A 20,679-nucleotide genomic window follows, 5' to 3' on the forward strand; every position below is an offset into this window, starting at 1 on the left:
TTTGACAGAAAAACAAGATTCCATCTGCTCTGAGAAGGCTTTGGAGGCTCATATAAACTCAGTTGGTTGCTTCTCAGGGATAAAATTCAGGTTAATGGAACTTCCTCTCCTTTTTAATTTTTTTTTTATACAGTTGCATCTGTATTTTATCCTTTGGCAACATTTTTGCTCTTACTCATTACTGTGTGCTTAGTGGTGTTCTAAATGATACACTGACATGAAATACATGAAATAAAACCTACTACATATAGCCAGCCACTGCTTTCAAACCAAAGGGTTTGCCTCTCTCAATCATGCTACCTGTCCAGTATCAAACTTAGTATTGATATCAGCTGAAAGCCTTCCTTTACCTGCCACACAGTTTGGATTGGTAAAGCCCAGAGAGGAAGCCTAAGGTAATTAAATGCAAACATTAACACTGTAGTCATCTTTCTAGCCCTTTGCAGTAAATTGCCCCATGGTAAATATAGAGAAATCTTTTTAACTACTAAGAATGTTATACGTGGATCTTAGGGATTAAATATCAGTCATGGACCTGCATTTCCACTGCTAGGCTAGTATTATGCATAAAGCAGTATTCATTCAACAGGTACTCCTGAGCACCTACTATGTGACGGGCACAGTACCAAGTTGTTATTCTAAAGAATGATAGTTTAGTGTATAGTAGAGAGCCAGAAAGTATTCTCATTGTAGCTCTATCATTTACTAGCTCCTTCCCCTACCCCCACTTTTTTTTTTTTTTTGAAATTCACTTAATCTTTCTGGGGCTTATTTCTTCAGCTGTAAAATATGGATAATAACGGCACCCACCTCATAGGGTTACCATTATTATGAGAAAGATAAAGGGCCTTATATCAGCCCACCTCAGTGTCTGAAATTTCTACCATTCGTTTTTCTTTGGCTTAAGAAAATACATATGTTGTCCACAGGCTAACACTTTATGGATACCAAAATATAAACTGATTATTAGGATTATTCTCCAAAAGAAAGTAGATCCCTAAGGGTGTGGGACTTAAGGCAATGTTTTTATGAGGGTGAGACATTAATAGTGGAGAGGAGGAAATACATCAGAGCTCATTGCCGCAGTGTGGTCATTCCAAGGGCAATGCAAGTTCCTGCATTCCTGGCTAGAGATAATTGAAGAGTGGGTGAAGGGGCCCTGAAGAAGAAGAAGAAAAAAAAAAAAACCTGTCAAGTTTGCCAAGGCTTGCCTTGGCCTTATGTTTGTTCTTTCTGGTGTTAACAATCCAAATATGGAGACCAGGATCTACAAGAGAAAATATGCTTAGGAGTTAACAAGCATACACAAACTGCCTAGGTTCAAAACCGGAATCTACCACTTAATAATAGTGTAACCTTGGGCAAATTCCTTAACTGACCTTTGACATCTGTAAAATGAGCATGATAGAATTTTATGGGGCTACTTAGAGGATTAAATTCAGAAATACCTAAAAACAATGTCTGACAGCAAAAACTCCAAAAATACTAGCCTCTATCATTGTCACTATACTTTGCTATTATTGGAGCTGCTTTGTTTTAATTGTTTAGTTTCTTCCTCTCCAGAGTCTCCACTTGATTTTGCTTGTCCCCTGTGGGCCTTCGGCTGACTTTGGAGTTCCTGTTCCAAAACTTTTTGACCCTCATTTTGTTACAATCTCAGTATTCTACCAGTGATCTCAATCGTACCATGACATCCCCACATCCCCAGTGTAAAATTAGTTTGTTGATGGAGTAGCAAACTTGCAAGCAAAGTCATTGTCTTGGTTCTATGACTAGTTGAAATACTAGTACTACAATTTGGGCCGATCACTTACTCTCCTCAGATTTTAGTCCATATTTGCAAAATTTAAAATATTTTCTAAACTTAGTTTCATTTGCAAATTACATATAGCATTTGAAAAGCACCCCTGCAGTTCCTGAAATTCAGATTCTTTAAGAAGTTAAGGTGATGCTTAACCTAATCAGATTTCATTTGCTCATAATAGTTAAAGATGAGTGGCTCCATTTAGTTTTTGATCTCATAAATACCAGAGTTTTAAAGGACTACTTTGCTCCACTGAACAGGTTAACAATTACTGTTAGTAGTATCATTTTAAATAAATGCAAAAGTATTGGCATAGTGACAATAAAGCTTCATTAACTAAGACAACTACAACTGAGATTTGGGAAAATTTGACTTGAGTTCTCTGTTCACAATGATTTATAATGGAAGAATTTTCTAAGTAAGATGGTAGTGTTCTCTCTTCTGTCTTCACCTATTCTTAGAAAAGTTCCTGAAACCCATTTGCTCTATAAAGAATGTGAATGTTATACCCCCATGAAAGTAGTTATAGTTTAACTTTATCACCAAGCAGCAGGCTCAGTGTACAAAGTTCATATTGTGGAATTTCAGCGGCCATCCCGTGGGCATAGTAGGTATTCTTTGGACAGAGGAATCTTTTAAGTAACCTTAAATGCATCAGGTAGATGCATCTTCACCAAAGCCTAGGCCATCTTATTTTAGTTCTAGAATGCTAATATCTACTCAGGGCTCTTAAAACTCTTTAGAACAGAAATGACAGATATGTTTTAGCTCACCTGCCAATGCTAGTTGACTGTCAATTATTACATGAATTTCTATTGAGAAGAGTTCTGAGATCAAGTCCAACCTAGCAGAAAATAGTATGTGATTGACTGAGACTGAATGGAGGGGAAGGGAGTAGCAGCATTTTTGTAAAGTATTTATAATCCTAATGCTCAACCTTAAATTCCTCAAGGGCACAAACGATGTCTTACTCATTTTTCTTTCACCAGTCCCCAACACAAGGTATACTGTGTGACTCTTAATAAAAATGTTCATTAAAATTAACTGATTCATATTCTTAAAGTACTTTGCATTATATATATATATTTTTTCTTCTAGAGACTTTAGTTGTAGTAATCTTTTATGTTTAAAAAAAAGATACAATTGTGCACAAAGATGAAGAATGACTTGTACCATATCTGAGAGCAAATGGACTGAAAACCTGTGACTAGAATCTGCTGCTTCTCATCTTCTCAGTCCTCGTCCTGGTCTAGTCCTAGTCTCTTTGCCCAAGGGCCTTCAGATTGCGATGAAGGAGATTTTATGTATACTAACATTTTTTTTTTCATTCTTTCCCAAGGTCTGTCGAGTTGCTTACGAAATCATGCAAACACTTCATCCTGATGCTTCTGCAAACTTCCATTCTTTGGATGACATCTACTATTTTGGGGGCCAAAATGCCCACAACCAGATTGCCATTTACCCTCACCAACCTCGAACTGCAGATGAAATCCCCATGGAACCTGGAGATATCATTGGTGTGGCTGGAAATCATTGGGATGGCTATTCTAAAGGTGTCAACAGGAAACTGGGAAGGACGGGCCTATATCCCTCCTACAAAGTCCAAGAGAAGATAGAAACGGTCAAGTACCCCACATATCCTGAGGCTGAGAAATAAAACTTCGATGGAAGAGAAGGACAACTAAACTCAGTTCAAATCATTTGAGCCAAACAGTAGATGAAGAAGGCCCTGACCTTACAACACATGGTGAAATGAGTAGACAACTTTAAGCACCAGGAGCAACTGGAAATGACAGATGCTTCACTGGTGGAATTACTCTTCAATGAGGGCTACAACGCCCTTAAACTCATGCACAGTCCAGTAATGTACTCACATATAACATACAAACAGGTTGTTTTCTACTGTGCCCCTTCTTTCAAGATTATGTCCCCATGAACAAACACTGCCACATTGTATAATTTAAGTGACACAGACATTTTGTGTGAGACTTCAAACATGGTGCCTATATCTGAGAGACCTTCGTGACCTAATGAGAAGACCCGAATAGCTCCCTACTATGGGGAGGTTGATTCTTAGCCAGTGGTGCTATTGTAACCACTGAATTCACTCCAATCAGCAGATTCAGAATGAGAATGGATGTTTTTGTCTGGATTTTTTTTTTTTTAAGTAATTGCATCAGTTCATCTGCTTCATCATTAATAAGTGAAGGATACATCAGAAAATAAAATATTCACACTCCATTAGGAACTTTTGTAAAACAGTGTCATGAACGGATCTTTAGTACTCAATGTTTCTGGACGTTCTCTTTGATAACAAAAAATAAATTTTAAAAGGAGGAATTTTGTAAAGTTTCTAGAATTTTCCATCATTGGATGATGTGGTGGTCAGCTTTATAGTAGAAAATCTATGATAAAAAGAGGAGTTTTCTAGTTTTTCTGCTTAATTTTTTTGTTTGTTTCTGATTGAGTGACTACTCAATTCTTAGGTCAAAGAGTCATTAGTCCATTTTAACAGTCATTAGTCCATTTTAACACTGAAAACTGAATTTAGTTGATACACATTACAGAGTTGCGAAGATCTCTGAGCGCTTTTATTTTCTTATTTTGGGCATTGTTTATTTTTTTAATTGAATTAAATAATCACATTTGTCCCAGAGGAACTGTCACCTCCATTTCCAAAACAAACAATTTCAGGCTTGTTGGTAACCTTTCTTATCGCCGCCATTGTCACTTTTTGTGAGTTGAGTCCTGTTGTTTTTCCCAGGAACCAGTATGTGTCTTTTCTTATCATGTCCTGTTTTTGAGAGCACCAGGAACCTTTGGAGTTGAGAAGCTGGCTCTGTTTCTCAAGTACATATCTCACAGTTTGTAGAATTTGCTGAATAAAGGAGAGTGGAACCAGTGTGAGATCCAGGATGGACTTGGGATTATCTCTTCCAAATACTTCTTTTAGTAATTCCATGAGAGAATCACTTCAGAAGATAAGACTTTGATGCCTTCTATGCTTTCTCTCTGAACATCACTTTTCTCCTTATAGAAACATTTCCTACTTTCAGTAGCCTGCCTCCTTCAGATGTATGGCAAGAATATTTCATAGCATGTGTTCTACATTCTGAAAGAAGAATTTGATCCATTAAGAACCAGTAGCAGGCCTGGTGTTGAATATCAGGAATGCCAAACAGAAAAGCTGTCTTTCACATCCTCACTAAATGAAAATACCTATATGTAAAATCTCCCCACCAAACTTCCCTAAATTCTTTCTACCTGTCATGTCAAGTCTCCCAAAGAGCAAAAACTAATTACCTATAGTGTCAGCAAGCAACTTTCAGTTTAGTTTTAGTACAAATAAAAGTCATTTGACATAAAAATCTCCCACTGAGCAGAGGTACTTTTGAAGATGAGTTATTTTCTTTTTTCCTTTTTTTTTTAAGTAGGCTCCATGCCCAATGTGGAGCTTAAACTCACAACCCTGAGATTAAGGGTCACAGGCTCTACTGACTGAGCCAGACAGGTGCCCCTAAATATGAGTTACTTCCTTATTCCCATCTCACTTGTCATCAGAACATCAGTAACCATGGGTTACTAATGATAGTATATCTTCCTCTGCTGGTAATTTCTCTGCTGAGATTTCCTGTTTTTATTCATTACAAGCATTTTACTTTCTCTAGAGAACATAGCTATAACTACTTTAAAATTCTTTTCTGCTAAATCTAATATCTCAGTCATCTCAGAGTTGGTCTCCTCTGTTGGTCTTTTCTCCAGAGAAGGAGTCATATTTTTCAGGTTCTTTAAACGCTGAGTAATTTTAGATTGTTTTGCAACTGAATTTTGCAAATGTTTGTGTTGTGGATTCTGTTATATTCCTCTGAACAGAGTCCTGATTTTTTTGGCATTTTAACTTCACTGGACTCAAACTGTCGATTGTGTTTTGGGCCACAGCTCAAATCTCAATTCAGTTCTTTTATCTTTAGATGGAGTTTGCCCCGCACTTTTGTGGTTCAGGGGCCCACCAGAGATTTGCATAGAGTTTGTATATAGAATTTGAGTTTCTCTTTTCTTCTGAGATTTTCCCCCTCACTTTCTAGCAGCTATGGTTGCCCTGATTCTGTGGTTTCCTCTGATTCTTCAACTGCAGTTTTCAGTCAGCTAAAAGCCATAAAAATGGGAACTCACCTTGTGCCATTTCCTTCTTCTAACTTTCAACCTGTCTCCAGAGTTTGCCTGCTTTTTTTGTTCATTCTCCAATGCCTTTGGGTAGTTTTTTTGTATTTTGTCAGGTTTATAGTTGTTCTCCATTGGAAGATCTGTTCAGTAGGTGCTTAAACTCCACCATACCAGAAGTGAAACTCTGAGGCAGAGACTTAAAATGAAAAAGCAAGGTGTGGGAGGAAGGAACAGAGTCTTTTTTTTTAAAATTTTTTATTGTTATGTTAATCACCATACATTACATCATTAGTTTTTGATGTAGTGGTCCATGTTTCATTGTTTGTGCATAACACCCAGTGCTCCACGCAGAATGTGCCCTCTTTAATACCCATCACCAGGCTAACCCATCCCCCCACCTCCCTCCCCTCTAGAACCCTCAGTTTGTTTTTCAGAGTCCATCGTCTCTCATGGTTCGTCTCCCCCTCCGACTTATTCCCCTTCATTCTTCCCCTCCTGCTATCTTCTTCTTTTTCTTTTTTCTTAACATATGTTGCATTATTTGTTTCAGAAGTACAGATCTGTGATTCAACAGTCTTGCACAATTCACAGCGCTCACCATAGCACATACCCTACCCAGTGTCTATCACCCAGCCACCCCATCCCTCCCACCCCCCACCACTCCAGCAACACTCAGTTTGTTTCCTGAGATTAAGAATTCCTCATATCAGTGAGGTCATATGATACATGTCTTTCTCTGATTGACTTATTTCACTCAGCATAACACCATCCAGTTCCATCCACGTGGAACAGAGTCTTATGACAGCCTGATTAGGCTCTAACCTTAATAGCTAAGCAGCCAGTAGCTTCAGGCAGTAAGGAAGATGAAGAACTAACCAAATTATTAAACCTGCAGGTGTGAAGGGCTAATGAATACTGCTTACCACATCTTCCTGAAAAGCTTTTCTGAGCCACTTTTTTGCAAATCATGTAAATGACGTTGATTCCTCTTTTACAAACTGCCTTGTGGGGAGGGCTGGCATTTCCTCCCCACTGGTGTACTTTCTCCATGAGGACATGGTACTTAAAAACTGCATGATTTTGAATTGAGTGACCAGTGCTGGATTAGGAAGGTTTGGGTTTTTTTCCTTATTGTAAGACCCATTTCCGAAGGAGCCTTACTTAGAACCAAATTACTAGCCTGGGCTGATTGAATGCAGGCACCAAAATCCTGCGTATTAATGACTAAGGGGTTATAAAAGGTCTAACCAAGGTTCTCCTGGTCCTACCACTGAAGTCTGAGTTGGTACTGAGCTGGCATTTTGTGTCTGCTGTGAAAGGGCTTCCAGCCCTAATCCAGGGTTTCTTGGTGTCCCAAGTGAGGGACAGACCAGTTGCTTCCCTCTCTCGAGCTTTAGTTTTGCCTATTATATAGAGCCCAGCCTATCTCCTGAGTTTCCTCTTAAATCAGGAACATGAACTGAGCTTCTGAGAGGGTTGTGTTAAAAGAGAAAAAGCACATTTAAAAACAATCTCATGAAATATTGGTGTATTTAGTTCTGAGGGATTACAATTACCGAATATTCAAAAAGCAGGAAAAGTATTAGTCTAAATGGTGCACTAGAAAAATCTCTGCCTCAGTAAGAAATCTCTCTTAGTTGAGGGGCAACAGACAACTAAGCCATAAGTTTGATCAGAGCCAACTGCCTGGTACTTCATTTGTGCTCCCAGGAAGGCTGTGCAATAGCCAGGATTGATCGACCTATATAGGACTGATGTGTGGCTTGGGAATTGATAAATTTGGGGACTTGGTTATGACACCCAAATATATGCCAGATACAGACCCTAGGGAATTTTTAAGTGCGGTGTCCCCAGGGAAGCACAAAGGAGAGTTTGCCTCTGTTCTTACTGGTTCCTGGCAGCATTCTCCCTTATGGAAACACGGAGGAGCTAGTCCAGGATCCTTGGCAGGGCAGAGGGAAGCCTTGGTAAATTCTTGGCTTCAGCTAACCTTGATATTATGTGTGTTTGATCCTTGCCTTTGACAGTGGATTCATTTTTGGTTCTTCATGCAAGGCAGAATTTCTGACTCTGGGTACCTGCTCAGCTATTCAGCCTTGACATCACCAGTCCAGTTCAGTCGCCACCTGCTTTCTCCTTATCCTTAAATTAGACAATCTTGATTTTGTTTCCTACTACCTTTACAGAGAATGATCTCATGTGTTTCTCTTGTTACTGTTCCATTCCCTATGCAGTTCCTATCCTAATTACTAATGCTATAGTTTTGTCATTGACATCTCCAAGATATGGAGGGAATATAAAAGGAACTAAATATTCCCCTGGACAGTTTTAGGTAAGATATTCCTGGACCTGAGGTATAATGAAACTATGATACTGTATATTTGTGTCTATTTAAGCTAAAGATTTCAAATCTTTTCATAAATCAGTGTTACTACACTGAAGCGGAGCACGGCCAGGACATCCTTTGTGTAACACTATGTCCATCTGGACAGAGCCTGCACTTTTTTAAAAAAGCAATATATCGAAGACCGTGGCCATAATCATTTGGTGTTTGGGAAGAGAGCCAGGAAGAGAGTTCCAAGCTTCTGCTGACCTCCTGTCATCTGTAAGTGTTCTCTGTGACCTCTCCTCTAGCATCAGTATCCCACAGAAGCTCTTATTCCCTAACTGCCTGTGTGGGTAGAGAAAAGGCCATTAACAAAGGAAAAAGCAATATCTTTGTTCATAACCAGCTGCATATGGGAGCGTCTGTGGAGGCTGGGAATGTGCAGTGCTTTGTATAGAAAGCACAGATAGTTTAGACTGTGGGTGTGGTCAGCAGCCTGAGGAATGCTGGGACTTTGAGTTTCTGACTCATCTTAACTTCCCTACTGGATTGCAGCCCCTGAGAATTTCTGGCCCAACAAAACAAATGGAGCAAAGGCAAAAGTTATGTTTTATTTCTTTGTCATAGTGCCTACAAGCAGGTGATGTACATGTATCTCAGATCCTCCAGGGGAAAGAGCAACAGTACTGTTGGCCCTTGAACGGTGTAGGTCCACTTATATGTGGGCTTTTTTTTTTTTTTTGATAAATACAGTATAGTACTGTAAACGTAGTTTCTCTTCATTATGATTTTCTTAATAGCATCTTTTCTCCAGCTTACTTTACTGTAAGAATACAGTATATAATACATACAACATGCAAAATATGTGTTAGTCATTGTTTATGTTATTGGTAAGGCCCCTGGTCAAGTAGGCTATTAGTAGTTAAATTCAGGGGGAGTCAAAAGTTATATATGGATTTTCAACTGCATGGCGGGGTCGGGGGGGGGGCACTGCCCCAACTCCCACATTGTTCAGGGGTCAGCTGTACTCACTGAAGATCACTGAACTGGAATTCAGAACACCTAGCCTTGTGATTTTGACTCTGCTATTAGATGTGAACAGGTCAAATAGTTTTTCAGTGCTCCATTTTCTTCATTTTTGGAATGAATTGCTTGGTTCTAAAAGTGTTTATTGTCTGGTTGGGTTCCACATGTCTAAAGAAGATAGCTACTACTCAGTTTCAGCTGATTATTGTCCCAAGGACAGAATATGGCCAGATCTTTGTTTTTCAAGACCAGCAAAATCTTATTTGTTATGTACCATCTTCAAATTTTTAAATATTAACAGCTAATTCAAAAAATACATATAACACTAAGGGGAGCAAATAACACATCTGTAGCTACTTTTGGCCCATGGTCCATTAGTTTACAATCTCTAGATCTAAAAGGTTCTTTCCTAACTTCAAGATTTATCTCTGGAAAGGATTGGTAATATGGGTAACAGCCGTATAATGCTTTCAGGTTCAGTTGCCACACATGTCCCAATTCTTTGGAAATACCTGCTTGTTTGGCTCTTATCCTGGGCTCAGAAGTAACTTAGTATGCTGAAGGACAGCTGTGCTGTGATAGCTCATACTCTGGGCCCCGCTCAGACTTGGCCTTAAGGATCCAAAGTTGGCTCCATTTCAACTGCCTTGACCACCAATCTTGACTGCCTGTGACTCAAGAGGCACAAACTGAGGTGTCACCTTAGGGAGTTCCTGTTATTTTTCTCCATTATACCCAAATATTAAGATACCAGAGTATGCTTCAAGTCTCTGGTCCTCAGTGTAGAGAGAGATAACAGGGCCCTTGGTAGTCTTTAAGGAGACATGGTGAACTAGGAGATAATGGATTGAAGATGAGCTGATATTTCTGTTTCTAAAAATGAGAAGATAGATTACCAACATATAGATGGGTACATTTGACAAGTCATGAATGAGGTTTTGGACTAGATTATTAAAAAGGTAACAGTGGTAACTATGCAAGAACCAGACATATCAGACTAATCTTATTTCTTGTTTTCATACAGCTTTACAGTAACAAGAATGACCATAACAGTTAGCACTTAGCACTTTCTATGTACCTGGGGTTTTTCTAAGTACTTTACTGGGTTGACATAATCACCATCATCATAAGGTAGGTACTATCATTACCTTTTCTTTATTGACTTGGAAACTGAAGCACAGAAGTCTTAAGTAAATTGCCCATGATGATAAAGTTAGAGGGCAGTAGAGCCAAGATTCAAATGTAGACGGTATGGCTTTTAACCACTCCAAGGAATACTGTGTCTGTGCACACTGCTATACTGGTATTTCAGCACAGCATCAGTCATTTTACTGTAGGGCAGATAGAACAACTGAGGCTGCATGGCATAAGCAGTTGTATTAAGAACTAGCTGTATTTATTCAGAAGGTTTTATTAACTCAAGTCTCTGCTAGTTTGCCATAGAGGTCTATCCTGACTTGTTCACACAGTTTAGTAATCCTTCGAAAAAGGACATTGATGGGAACAATATGATGTAGTAGTTAGAAATCTGAGTCCTTTTGTCAGTCTGCTTGGGTTCAAATCCTGGGTCTTCTACCTATTGGCACTGTGATCCTGAGCAAGTAACTTAACCTTTCTATACCTTCTTTTACCTATCAACTAAATGAAAATAATAAGAGTAACTACTCCATAAGGCTTTTATGAGGATTAGATAAGTTAACATGAAAATCTCTCAGCTCAGTTCCTGGTATAAAGTTCAACAAATTGAGCTATCATCACTATTCTTAATTCCTTGTTGTCCAATTTCTTTTAGTGACTAAAAGCTGAGATAATAGCAAATTATACTATTTGAGAGAATCAGGATCCCTAAAAGTTGCTTAAAAATTGAAAGGGTAAATCTAGCATATTGTCAGGGCTAAGAATCACTGTATTAGTTAATAAATACTAGAGTGTTTGACATCTGCACAGCTTACAAGTGTAGTTTATTCTTAGATCCAAAGGCCGGTTGTGCCTCAGTTCAGGCCACGGGAGCTGTAACTAAAGACCTAGAGAACTTAGTTGCCTGTAAACTCAGTATTGCCATTAGTGTGCTGTGACTTCCCTTCCTACCTTACCCTACCCCTCGCAAACAGAAGTCTGACAAGAAAGGTACTGAACTCTTGAATTTCACCTTGAATCCTGTGCTTGGTTCATGATAGCCAGTTCAGGTATTGGTGCACCTGCCGTGGGAAGTAAATAGGGTTGTTTTATGTGCCTGCAGTGTGCAGAAGCAGCAGCGATGAGAGTAAGCTTAACCCAACACATGAAAGAACTTCCTAATAAATTATGTTGTTGAGAATAACACAAGCTAATTTAGGTGGCAGCTTCCTGTTCTTGCAGGGATGTCCAAGCAGAACGGGATGCCCAAGGGAACCTCAAGCATCTAACCGGGGTTAGATAACCTACAAGTTCCACTCAAGCCCTAAATTTCTAAAAAGGTCATGGATTTGTGGTTATGCTGTAGAGACTGAAATTCCAGTAAGGTCATAAGTGGTGCCAACCTGAAGCCGCCTGGACTAGAAGCCTGGACAGCTTGATCTGATAGCAAGAGAAACCAAGGCCTGTTTGCTAGGCTAGGTGACTACGTCTTTTCCTAGACATCAGTTATAACTGAGTAACTTAATTTCTTACTTAAGGTAACAGGCTTTGTGAACCTCTGTTTAAGTCTGAAGACTCCTCTTTTGTTTTCTTTCCCACCTTTGTTCCTGGTAAAGTTTCTTTCATGGAATCACACCTTTTTTCCTATCTAAACTAAGGGAAGAGACAAAGGCCAAGAGAACTGAGGAGTCAGGGTATTTGGAGGGCAAGCCTTGGGATGACATCCCTCTCTGGACAAGATCTGACTTTTCCTTCCCACTCAAGAAATCGAAACAAGTGTGAGTCCCTTCTGATCTATTTCATTATTTTTAAGTAATATCCGTAGACACAAAATTGTTTGTAAACATACCTCACAATTAATCCCTGCATACTGGGGGTTCTCCTTGCCAAGAATGAGAACATCTGATATGGGTTAAGTTAAAGCCCAAGAGGTTTGAAATCATTTAGCTCTAGTTTCTAGTTTTGGGTTCACATCTGTTGAGTATCAACAGGTTTAGTCTGAGGTAGTGTTCTTTCAAGAAATTCTTATTGACAATTCAGACAGCCAGAATTCCCTAAGTCGGTAATTGGCACGCTATAGCCCACTGCCTTTTTTTGGTTGTTGAGTAGAGTTTTATTGGAACCCAGGCACACCCATTTCATTTACACACGGTCTGCGGCTGCCTTCAGGCTACAACAGCGAAGCTGAGTAGTTGTAAAAAAAGACGGACTGTTATAGCCCAAAAGGCCTAAAATATTTACAGTCTGGCCTTTTACAGAAAATGTACTGACCCTTGCTATAAGTAATCCTACCTTCTAGATTCAAATGGATAACCCCAAGGGGCTAAACATCCCAAAATACTGCTTGAATCGTCAAAGAAAACTTCAGTTGTAGTGTGTTAGGGCCTCCACTAATCTATGTGGTGCCTTTGTGCAAACTGGGGAAAGGTGTTCCTTTAGGCAATTATTATAATATGCTTATTTTTATAAGAAAACTCTTACTGCCATCTGTCAGAAAATTACTTCCTAAATATACTAATAATCTACAGTGTCTACAATATGAATTACACTCCCCTGTAAACCTGCATGCAGCCGCCTCGGTATAGTCATGCGATCTGGTGGAAAGAACACTCTGCTTGGAGTGGCTTCTACTTGCAGCTCTGAAACGAAGCTGCTTGAGTCTTGGGCAAGCCATGTAATCTGTCTAGGCCTCGGTTTTCTTACCATTAGCATGGAGGGAGCCCATAGTAGCTGTTGTAAGAAATTAAATAAGATGATAGACATGAGATTGCTTTGTAAAGGCTTAACAGCTCTGTAAAATCCATCTCCAGTCATGTTTTGGGCAGCTGCTATAGTTAGTTCATTTACAGTGTAATTGGAAAGTTGGACACATATGAACTGCACTGGAAAGTTACAATCTAACATAAAAAGTTATGTAGAGGGGGCGCCTGGGTGGCTCAGTGGGTTAAGCCTCTGCCTTCAGCTCAGGTCATGATCCTGGGGTCCTGGGATCGAACCTCACATCGGGCTCCCTGTTCGACGGGGAGTCTGCTTCTCCCTACCCCTCTACTTGCCACTCCCCCTGCTTGTGCTATCTCTCTCTGTCAAATAAATAAAATATATTTTTTAAAGTTATGTATATTTAAACTAATTATCCTTTTTTAATTATTATGTTAATCACCGTACATCACATCATTAGTTTTTTTGATGTAGTGTTCCATGATTCATTGTTTGCATATAACACCCAGTGTTCCGTGCAGTATGTGCCCTCTTTAATACCCATCACCAGGCTAACCCATCCCCCCACCCCCTCCCCTCTAGAACCCTCAGTTTGTTTCTCAGAGTCCATAGTCTCTCATGGTTCATCTCCCCCTCTGATTTCCCCTTTAGCTAAGGGACTTCTTCCACCTTCAGCTCTCCCCACCCTGAAGACGGGGTATGAAATACTGGTTCACATTTACTGACCTCCTACTATATGCCAGACATTGTATTAAGCTCTTAACATGCTTTATTTCGCATGTGTAATCCACATCAGCCATGTGAGGTAGGCATTATTATCCCCATCTTTACAGATAAGGAAAAATAATAACTGGCCTCTATTTATTTATTTACTATGTTCCAGACACTATTCTAAGTGCTTTACATATTTTAACTCATTTCATCTTCATAATGCCCTTTGAGACATGTATGGTTATTATTTCTACTTTTCACATGAGAAAATTTATTCAGAGATTAAATCAGTGCTTTCCAAACTTTTTCACATCATGGCACACAGAAAATTCTAATTTTTTTGGCATTCTGGAATAAATTTAAGGGTTTTGGAACAACTATATGGGGCTAGGCAAAAAATTCAGTACATCTGTATTGGTAATTTGAGTAGCTGAGAGAATTCAGCGTAAGATCAGGAAAGGTACATGTGATGTAGTCAGCTCAGACTCCTCTCCAGCAATGGGTACTAGCTGTAAAGAATGCAATAAAATAACAATTATGATAGTCAAGAAATCTCACAAAGTGCCATACAAATAGTGTTCAAGTGTAACTTCTGTTACAAAATGTTGAATAGTTACAAAAATTGCTTAAAATTGCTTTAAATACTTTATCATAAAAATAAAGTTCACAACCAACAGTATTTTGTGGAGCACCTGTAAGCCATCTGTGCTTGGCAAGTTCTGAAATAAATTAGTTGCAAGGCAAATAGCTAATAGGTGGTTGAGTAGAATCAAGACTTGAATCCAGGGCTGTCTGACTGGTAAGTCTGTTCTTCAAGCCTCTATACAGTCTTGCCCCTCTGCAGTGAAAAGCCAGACTATGTGAGCCAGGCTCCATTTATCCTTAGAGTATTTGATCACTTGAGGTTTGATCATCCAGACTCACTATAAGGTAAATTTATGGTCAGCCATGGTCTTCAGTTAACCTTGTTCCCCTCCTCCATTGTCCCAATAATTTTAGAACTAGTATTCCATAATTCTTTCTATTCACTCTCTACCCATATCCATAACAGGAAATAGAAAAGCAGGTGAGACAAGTGAAGATTCTGTGAGTTGAAAGGCAGTAAACGTCCCCTGTGCTCTGGAGATACCTGCCTGGACTCACTGTCCTGTCTCTGCTTGCCTGCATCCACTGGGAGGTGAGTCCTAGCAGAGTATCCCTTCCCCGCTCAGCCTGCTGTGCTCACACAGAGATGCGAGGGTATAATAGATGGCTACTTAAGCTATCAATTACCCAGCCCCTAAATGCAGGAGATTATATATATATATATATATATATATATATATATATAGAGAGAGAGAGAGAGAGAGAGAGAGAGAGAGAGAGATACATTATTTTAATATGAAGCTTGATATTGCATGTATATTTTACTTGATGATGGCTTGTCTAAGTTCCAAGCCTCTTTGCATTTGAATTTCACATTCCATCTTCAGGGTGGGGAGAGCTGAAGATAGAAGACGCAGACGGTATTTTATTCCTGGCTTTGTCTGGCATGCCAAATGACCGGTGTGTAGGCTGTGATATGTGCCTGGACATCTGGGGCAAGGTGAGTGACCCATTAAGGTGTGCTGAGCTCCGATTAGACAGAAGTTGGAGCTAGCAGAGCTGTCAACACTCACTTTCTTTTTGATTAAGTTTCTGCCTCTTAACCCCTGGAGTCCACTTATCCTTCCCACCTCTAAAAAAAGACAGAGTTAAAGCCTGAGGTCGTTGCTTGGTAGAATCCCCAGAGCTAATTGGGCAGGAAAGGGCCTCTCCTAGCCTCTCTCAGCAGCCTTCCATTTTGAGGCACCTCAACTGACAGGTGAGCTCATGCCCTGTGATATACAGAGCTCCTAAGCTAAAATGGCTCTCAGGGGAGCAGCTTCTCAAGGAAGTGAAAATGCTTATGCAAACGCACTGGTGAGGTAGGGAGATCAGGGGAAAATAAGGTTATTAGTCATTGTGGGGTTTTTGTTTTTGCTTTAGTCAATGTTGGAGGACAGGTCATGATCTGTTGGGTCCTGGGATCGGCTCAGGTCATGATTTCAGGGTCTCCCCACATCAGGCTCCCTGCTCAGCAGGGAGCCTGCTGCTTCTCCCTCTCCCTCTGCTCCTCCTGCTCGTGCTCACACACACACACACACACACTCTTAAACAAACAAACAAACAAATAGAACTCCAAACTTCTGGGCAATGATGAAGCCTAGGTGAATAAGCCTAGACCTCTGAATTACTTCATGGAGCAGAACCACCTCCCACACTCTGCTGATGAACCTATACTAGACTGTGATGTGACTAAGAGATAAGTCTTTGTTGTATAAACACAAACAAACAATACAATATTGAATTGGCCATAATCTGGCAAATGAGGTTTTGAGCCTAGCTATTTTAGATATGGGAGGAGGCTTAGTAGCTATTTCACCTTTTAGGATATCCAGAGCTATAATTAAGTACCTCTGAAGATGATAAAAAAACCAACCAATTATCATTTATTGAATAATCACTATATACCAGGTACTGTTTTACGTGCTTTATGTGTACTGACTCATTGATTCTTCACAAGAATCCTATGAGGGAGAATCTGGTGGTGGTCCCATTGTGTGAAGGAGGGAACTGAAAGAATGATTTCTGAAGTCAGACAAATTCTAAGTGCCAGAGCCAAGATTAAAATTCAGGTCTGACTCCCAGGCTCTGTCTCTTCACTAGCCTATCATATTGCCTCAATATTTTGTACTTTGCCATGGGGAATGGCATGAAATTATATCTGGGCAGCATGAGGTATCACCTATAAAGTAGGGCTGGACCCCCATTCTGGGGAGGAGTACACAGAACTGGAAAAGGTACAAAGTCTGCTCTTCCCCTGCCCTTGTAAAGGGTGTCTTAGTGAGGACAATTTAATGATGGTGTCCTCAGTCATCTGGGATAAAAACAAGGGTGAGGGCTTCATTTACTCTGAATTTCTCTGATTTAATTCTATCTCCAGTCAACCTTGGCCTGTCTTGTATTTACCACAGGAGCAAATGTCTGCCATCTGCTCCACTCACATCTCCTATGCCCCCATGCCCCACACTTGGCCCACGCTTTGTGAACCCCCTCTCCTTCATCCCACTCCAGAACCTATGTCTCTCCTCCCTCCTGGGCAACAGAGAGTACATATTAGGGCAGAGAGTTATGTCAATGCCCATTAAACCTCCAAATGCTAGCAGTTACTGATAACTCCCTTGCTTCCTGGCCTTGCTTGCCTGCCACAGATTCTGCCAGCCCTCAACTCTGCTGTTGAGCCACCATCAAGCTTTTTACCAGTTTCTATCTGGGACGGGAGTTTCAAACAGCATCCCGTGGAGAGGCTTTGGGAGCCACATGAGAAGATGGGAGAGGGCACAGACAGTGTTGAGTGAGTGGGGCCACAAATCCCCACTCTAACAGCAATGCCACTTGATCTGTTCCAGGTAAGATTGCATTTGGAGAATTGTTCCACTCTTGAAATAGAGAAGGAAAACCCCTTGCTTTGGAAAATCCAAACCTTCCACCATTCCTGCCCACCAGGAACAGAGGTGGGAAAAGCCAGATGACTGTCCCAACTCCTAATATCCCACTCTCTAGGCTCTGGAGCCAAGGAAAATTACAGCAGAACAGAGCTTGTGCATAGAGAAAGGACTGTGGGTTGCTGCTCCCCTACAGTTCCCACAGTTCTGAGTCTTCCCGTGGCCTGACATGGAGCAGGCACTAGTTGAACATGGCAAGGATAAATGAGTGATTCCATTTTTGTTGGTCTGGGTGTAGTTCCAGTGGGGGGAAAACCTGGCCTTGATCACAGAATGGCCACAATATTTATTATTTAAGATTCACAGAGGCAATTTGGCATTGACATTAAGAATGTGGAACCCAGAATAAGACCCTCTGGCTTCAAATCCTGACACTGACGCTTTCAAACTGTGACCTTAGCCTTGCAAAATATGAATAATAGTTCCCTCATAAGGCTGTTGCAAGGATTGAGTGAATTAATTTGTGTAAAGCTCTTGGCGCTTGACATGTTAGTGCTCAATAAACACTAATAAATACTAGCTCTCACCATTGTTGTTCAAATGCTCCCTTCTGACGCTCCAAAGCAAAACTCGTTGTTCTCTGCACTCTCAAAGCACTTTGCTCAGACCTCTGAGGAAATTGTGAGGACTTTTTTTTCTACCCCAAATCAAATTAGATGATGGGGACAATAAAGCAGATTCTTTGAAATCAAGATACATACATGTCATAAGTAAAGCCCTACTCCCTCCATAGATTTTATGGTTATGTGTCTGTCTCTTCCTCTCAATCTCTGGCTCCGTTAGGGCAGATTCCACTTTTATTCATCTTGGTATCCCAGGGGCATGGTGTGCTGTAAGCGCTCACTGCAGTTTGGTTGCACGCGTGAGCTGCATTGGCTCTGGCTGGAGTCAGAAATAACCCTGACCATTGCCTCCTGGCCTTCCTGTCTGCCTAACTCCCTAGATGCTAGCTCCTTTCTTTGCCCCAAGATGACGAGGATGTTGAGAGGCTGGGCTAGGGCCAGGGTCCCTCTTCAGGGCTTGGCTGTGTGGCTGTGGGAATTCAGAGCATACAGAGGAGAAGAACATTTGCTGATCAGCTACCACGTTCCTGGAACTGTTCTGGGCTCTTTACAACACGTAATCCTCACAGTGACTTAATAGAGATATATTACCGTTAGTCCCCTTTTTTTCTAGATGAGGAAACTGAGTTTAAACAACCTTTTTAAGGTCACGTAGCTGATATGTCTGAGGCAGAATTCAAAGCCAGGTCTGACGACAAAGCCTGTGCCCCCTCCACTGGCCTTGCAGGCTCCCACCGAAGCACCCGTCCCATTCTTCCTCTCCTCTCTACCTCAGTCTTTTCTTCATTTCCCCCTGTTCTCCTCCCTGAATTATTTTTCTTCTTGAGTTGGCTTATTTATCAGTTGGACATGTCTCCTTATTAATATAACCAGAACTTAAATAATATGCATCCCCACTGCCTCATTTGCCAGCATGGTGCTGAGTGCTTATGAGCTTGGCAATTAGACTGAGCTCAAAGGGGCCATAACATCTGCATCTTCAGCTACTCTCATAGGGAAATGGGGTGGAGAGGAAAGAACGTGAGATGGGTCAATGCAAGGCAGTGCAGAGTGTATACATGTAGAGGAGGGACCGAGGAGGGGAATCGGATGATGACACCACCAAGCATTTCTCCTGTAGTGTACTTAGCCTTAACTCAGAGTGGCCTAGGGCTGTCAGCCTCCAGGAAAACCCCAGGTCATTTCTGCCCAACAGCCTTCTATCTTATTCCTATGCCTGGCATCAACAGCAGCGGCAGGCATCACTCACTTATTGAGTACCTACTGTATGCTTTACACACACCCCATTTGATCCATACAACAATCCCATGAGCTAGGTATTAATCTATTTCCTTATTTAGATGAGGAAGCTAGAGCTCATACAGTGTAAGCAATTTGTTCAAACTCATATACCTAGCAAGTGGCAGAACAAGGAAAGGGGTGAAAAGACCTGAAAATTAAGGAATAGAGAGTGAGGTGTAGAGGAGGCCTTTCAAAGCTTCCCTTGTTTGGGCATCTGCCCACGTGTGCTGACAGACTACAGAAGCAGCTGAATGCTCCTATCAGCTCGCCTCATGGCCTTCCTGGGGAAGAAGGATCTCTGAGCCCTGAATGTTGATGATCTGATTTTTTTCCTGACTTTCCAAGAAGAAAGAGGTTGTCCAGGGACCAGGAGTACTTTTTCCTCCAAAGCCCATCATTCTTCATGCTTCTTGGACCAAGACACTTTACATTTCCAATGGATATCTCAAGAGCCCTCCTAAAAAGATGTCTGCCCAGCTGATTGATTGTTCTGCCCCAAGACTGCTCTTTTCTGCTGGCTCTTCCCCAGTTCTTTTACTTCTTTAGTCCCTTACCCCAACCTCATGGTTTCCTGGGCCTAAGACTTCCAAGCCCATTTGGAGCCCTTCCAACAGGTATCCTAAGACAGTTCCCTCTGAGTCATAACACAAAACCATTCTTAAGAAAGCCGGGATACCCTGGAGTTGGCCCTACCCTGCAGAGGTCTCGTAGAGCCCAGCACCGGTCCAATTCACGGATCTAGGCTCTGCCACGTCGCCCAGGAAAACTGGCCCCAAGCATCTTTGGGGAAACAGCTACCAACAACAAGTAATAAGCTTTAATGGAATAACTGGCTTTTTTTTCATTCTTAAAATATATTATTAATAGGCATGATTAATAATGCAGGACCAAGTATTAATAAGGCAGATCTTAGTAGTTCTAGTTGAAGCTGGCTGTGCTTCATGCCTCCTCATACCTCACGCCACCTTCCCTGTGCTCCCCTTTCCTCATCCCCCGTCTTCCCATACAAACGTTATAGTTGGCAATTCCCACTGCCAGCGTGTGTGCCCAGGGGGCAGCAAAGTCATGCTCACTGGTTTATTTAAATGTGATGTTTCCAGGAGCATGGGAGTAGTTGGAAGGACCTTGGAACCTGCATTGAACAAATATTTATTGAGTACCTACTATGTGCCAGACACCATGCTAAGCCTTAGAGATAGAGCAGAAGACAGAAAAAAAAGATTTCCACACTCCTGGAGCTTATTATTAAGGAGGGAGACAGATAATAAATAAGTACATGAAACTTATAGTATGTCAAATGTTAAGTATGACAAAGACAAAATAGAGAAAGGGTGTGAAGATTGCTATGGTGGGAGATGGAAGGTTATCCTTTTAATAGTGGGCGGTTAGAGGTGGCCTCATTTG

The 20,679-nt window shown here is 40.9% G+C and overlaps 1 protein-coding gene and 1 long non-coding RNA gene across 20 annotated transcripts in view; both read left to right on the top strand.

The window, feature by feature from the left end:
• Window positions 1–4,153, top strand: part of FUT8 (fucosyltransferase 8) — a 346,719-nt gene extending 342,566 nt beyond the window's left edge. For all 19 annotated transcript variants that reach the window (XM_025869873.2, XM_025869870.2, XM_073895376.1 and 16 more), the window contains one exon: window positions 3,144–4,153. In XM_025869873.2, coding sequence (XP_025725658.1) covers window positions 3,144–3,461 — 318 coding nt within the window. In that variant the 3' untranslated portion in view covers window positions 3,462–4,153. The remainder of the gene's footprint in view (window positions 1–3,143) is intronic.
• A 2,481-nt stretch (window positions 4,154–6,634) lies between these two features.
• Window positions 6,635–20,679, top strand: part of LOC141373261 (uncharacterized) — a 48,266-nt gene continuing 34,221 nt past the window's right edge. Inside the window, exons 1-4 of the long non-coding RNA XR_012379032.1 lie at window positions 6,635–12,214; window positions 14,917–15,042; window positions 15,338–15,450; window positions 17,138–17,335. This is a non-coding gene — a long non-coding RNA (uncharacterized lncRNA). The remainder of the gene's footprint in view (window positions 12,215–14,916; window positions 15,043–15,337; window positions 15,451–17,137; window positions 17,336–20,679) is intronic.

This window comes from Callorhinus ursinus, unplaced genomic scaffold (genome assembly GCF_003265705.2).
Source record: "Callorhinus ursinus isolate GAN/ISIS: 27379988/994484 unplaced genomic scaffold, GSC_fseal_2.0 scaffold8, whole genome shotgun sequence".
In the NCBI taxonomy this organism is placed as follows: domain Eukaryota; kingdom Metazoa; phylum Chordata; class Mammalia; order Carnivora; family Otariidae; genus Callorhinus; species Callorhinus ursinus.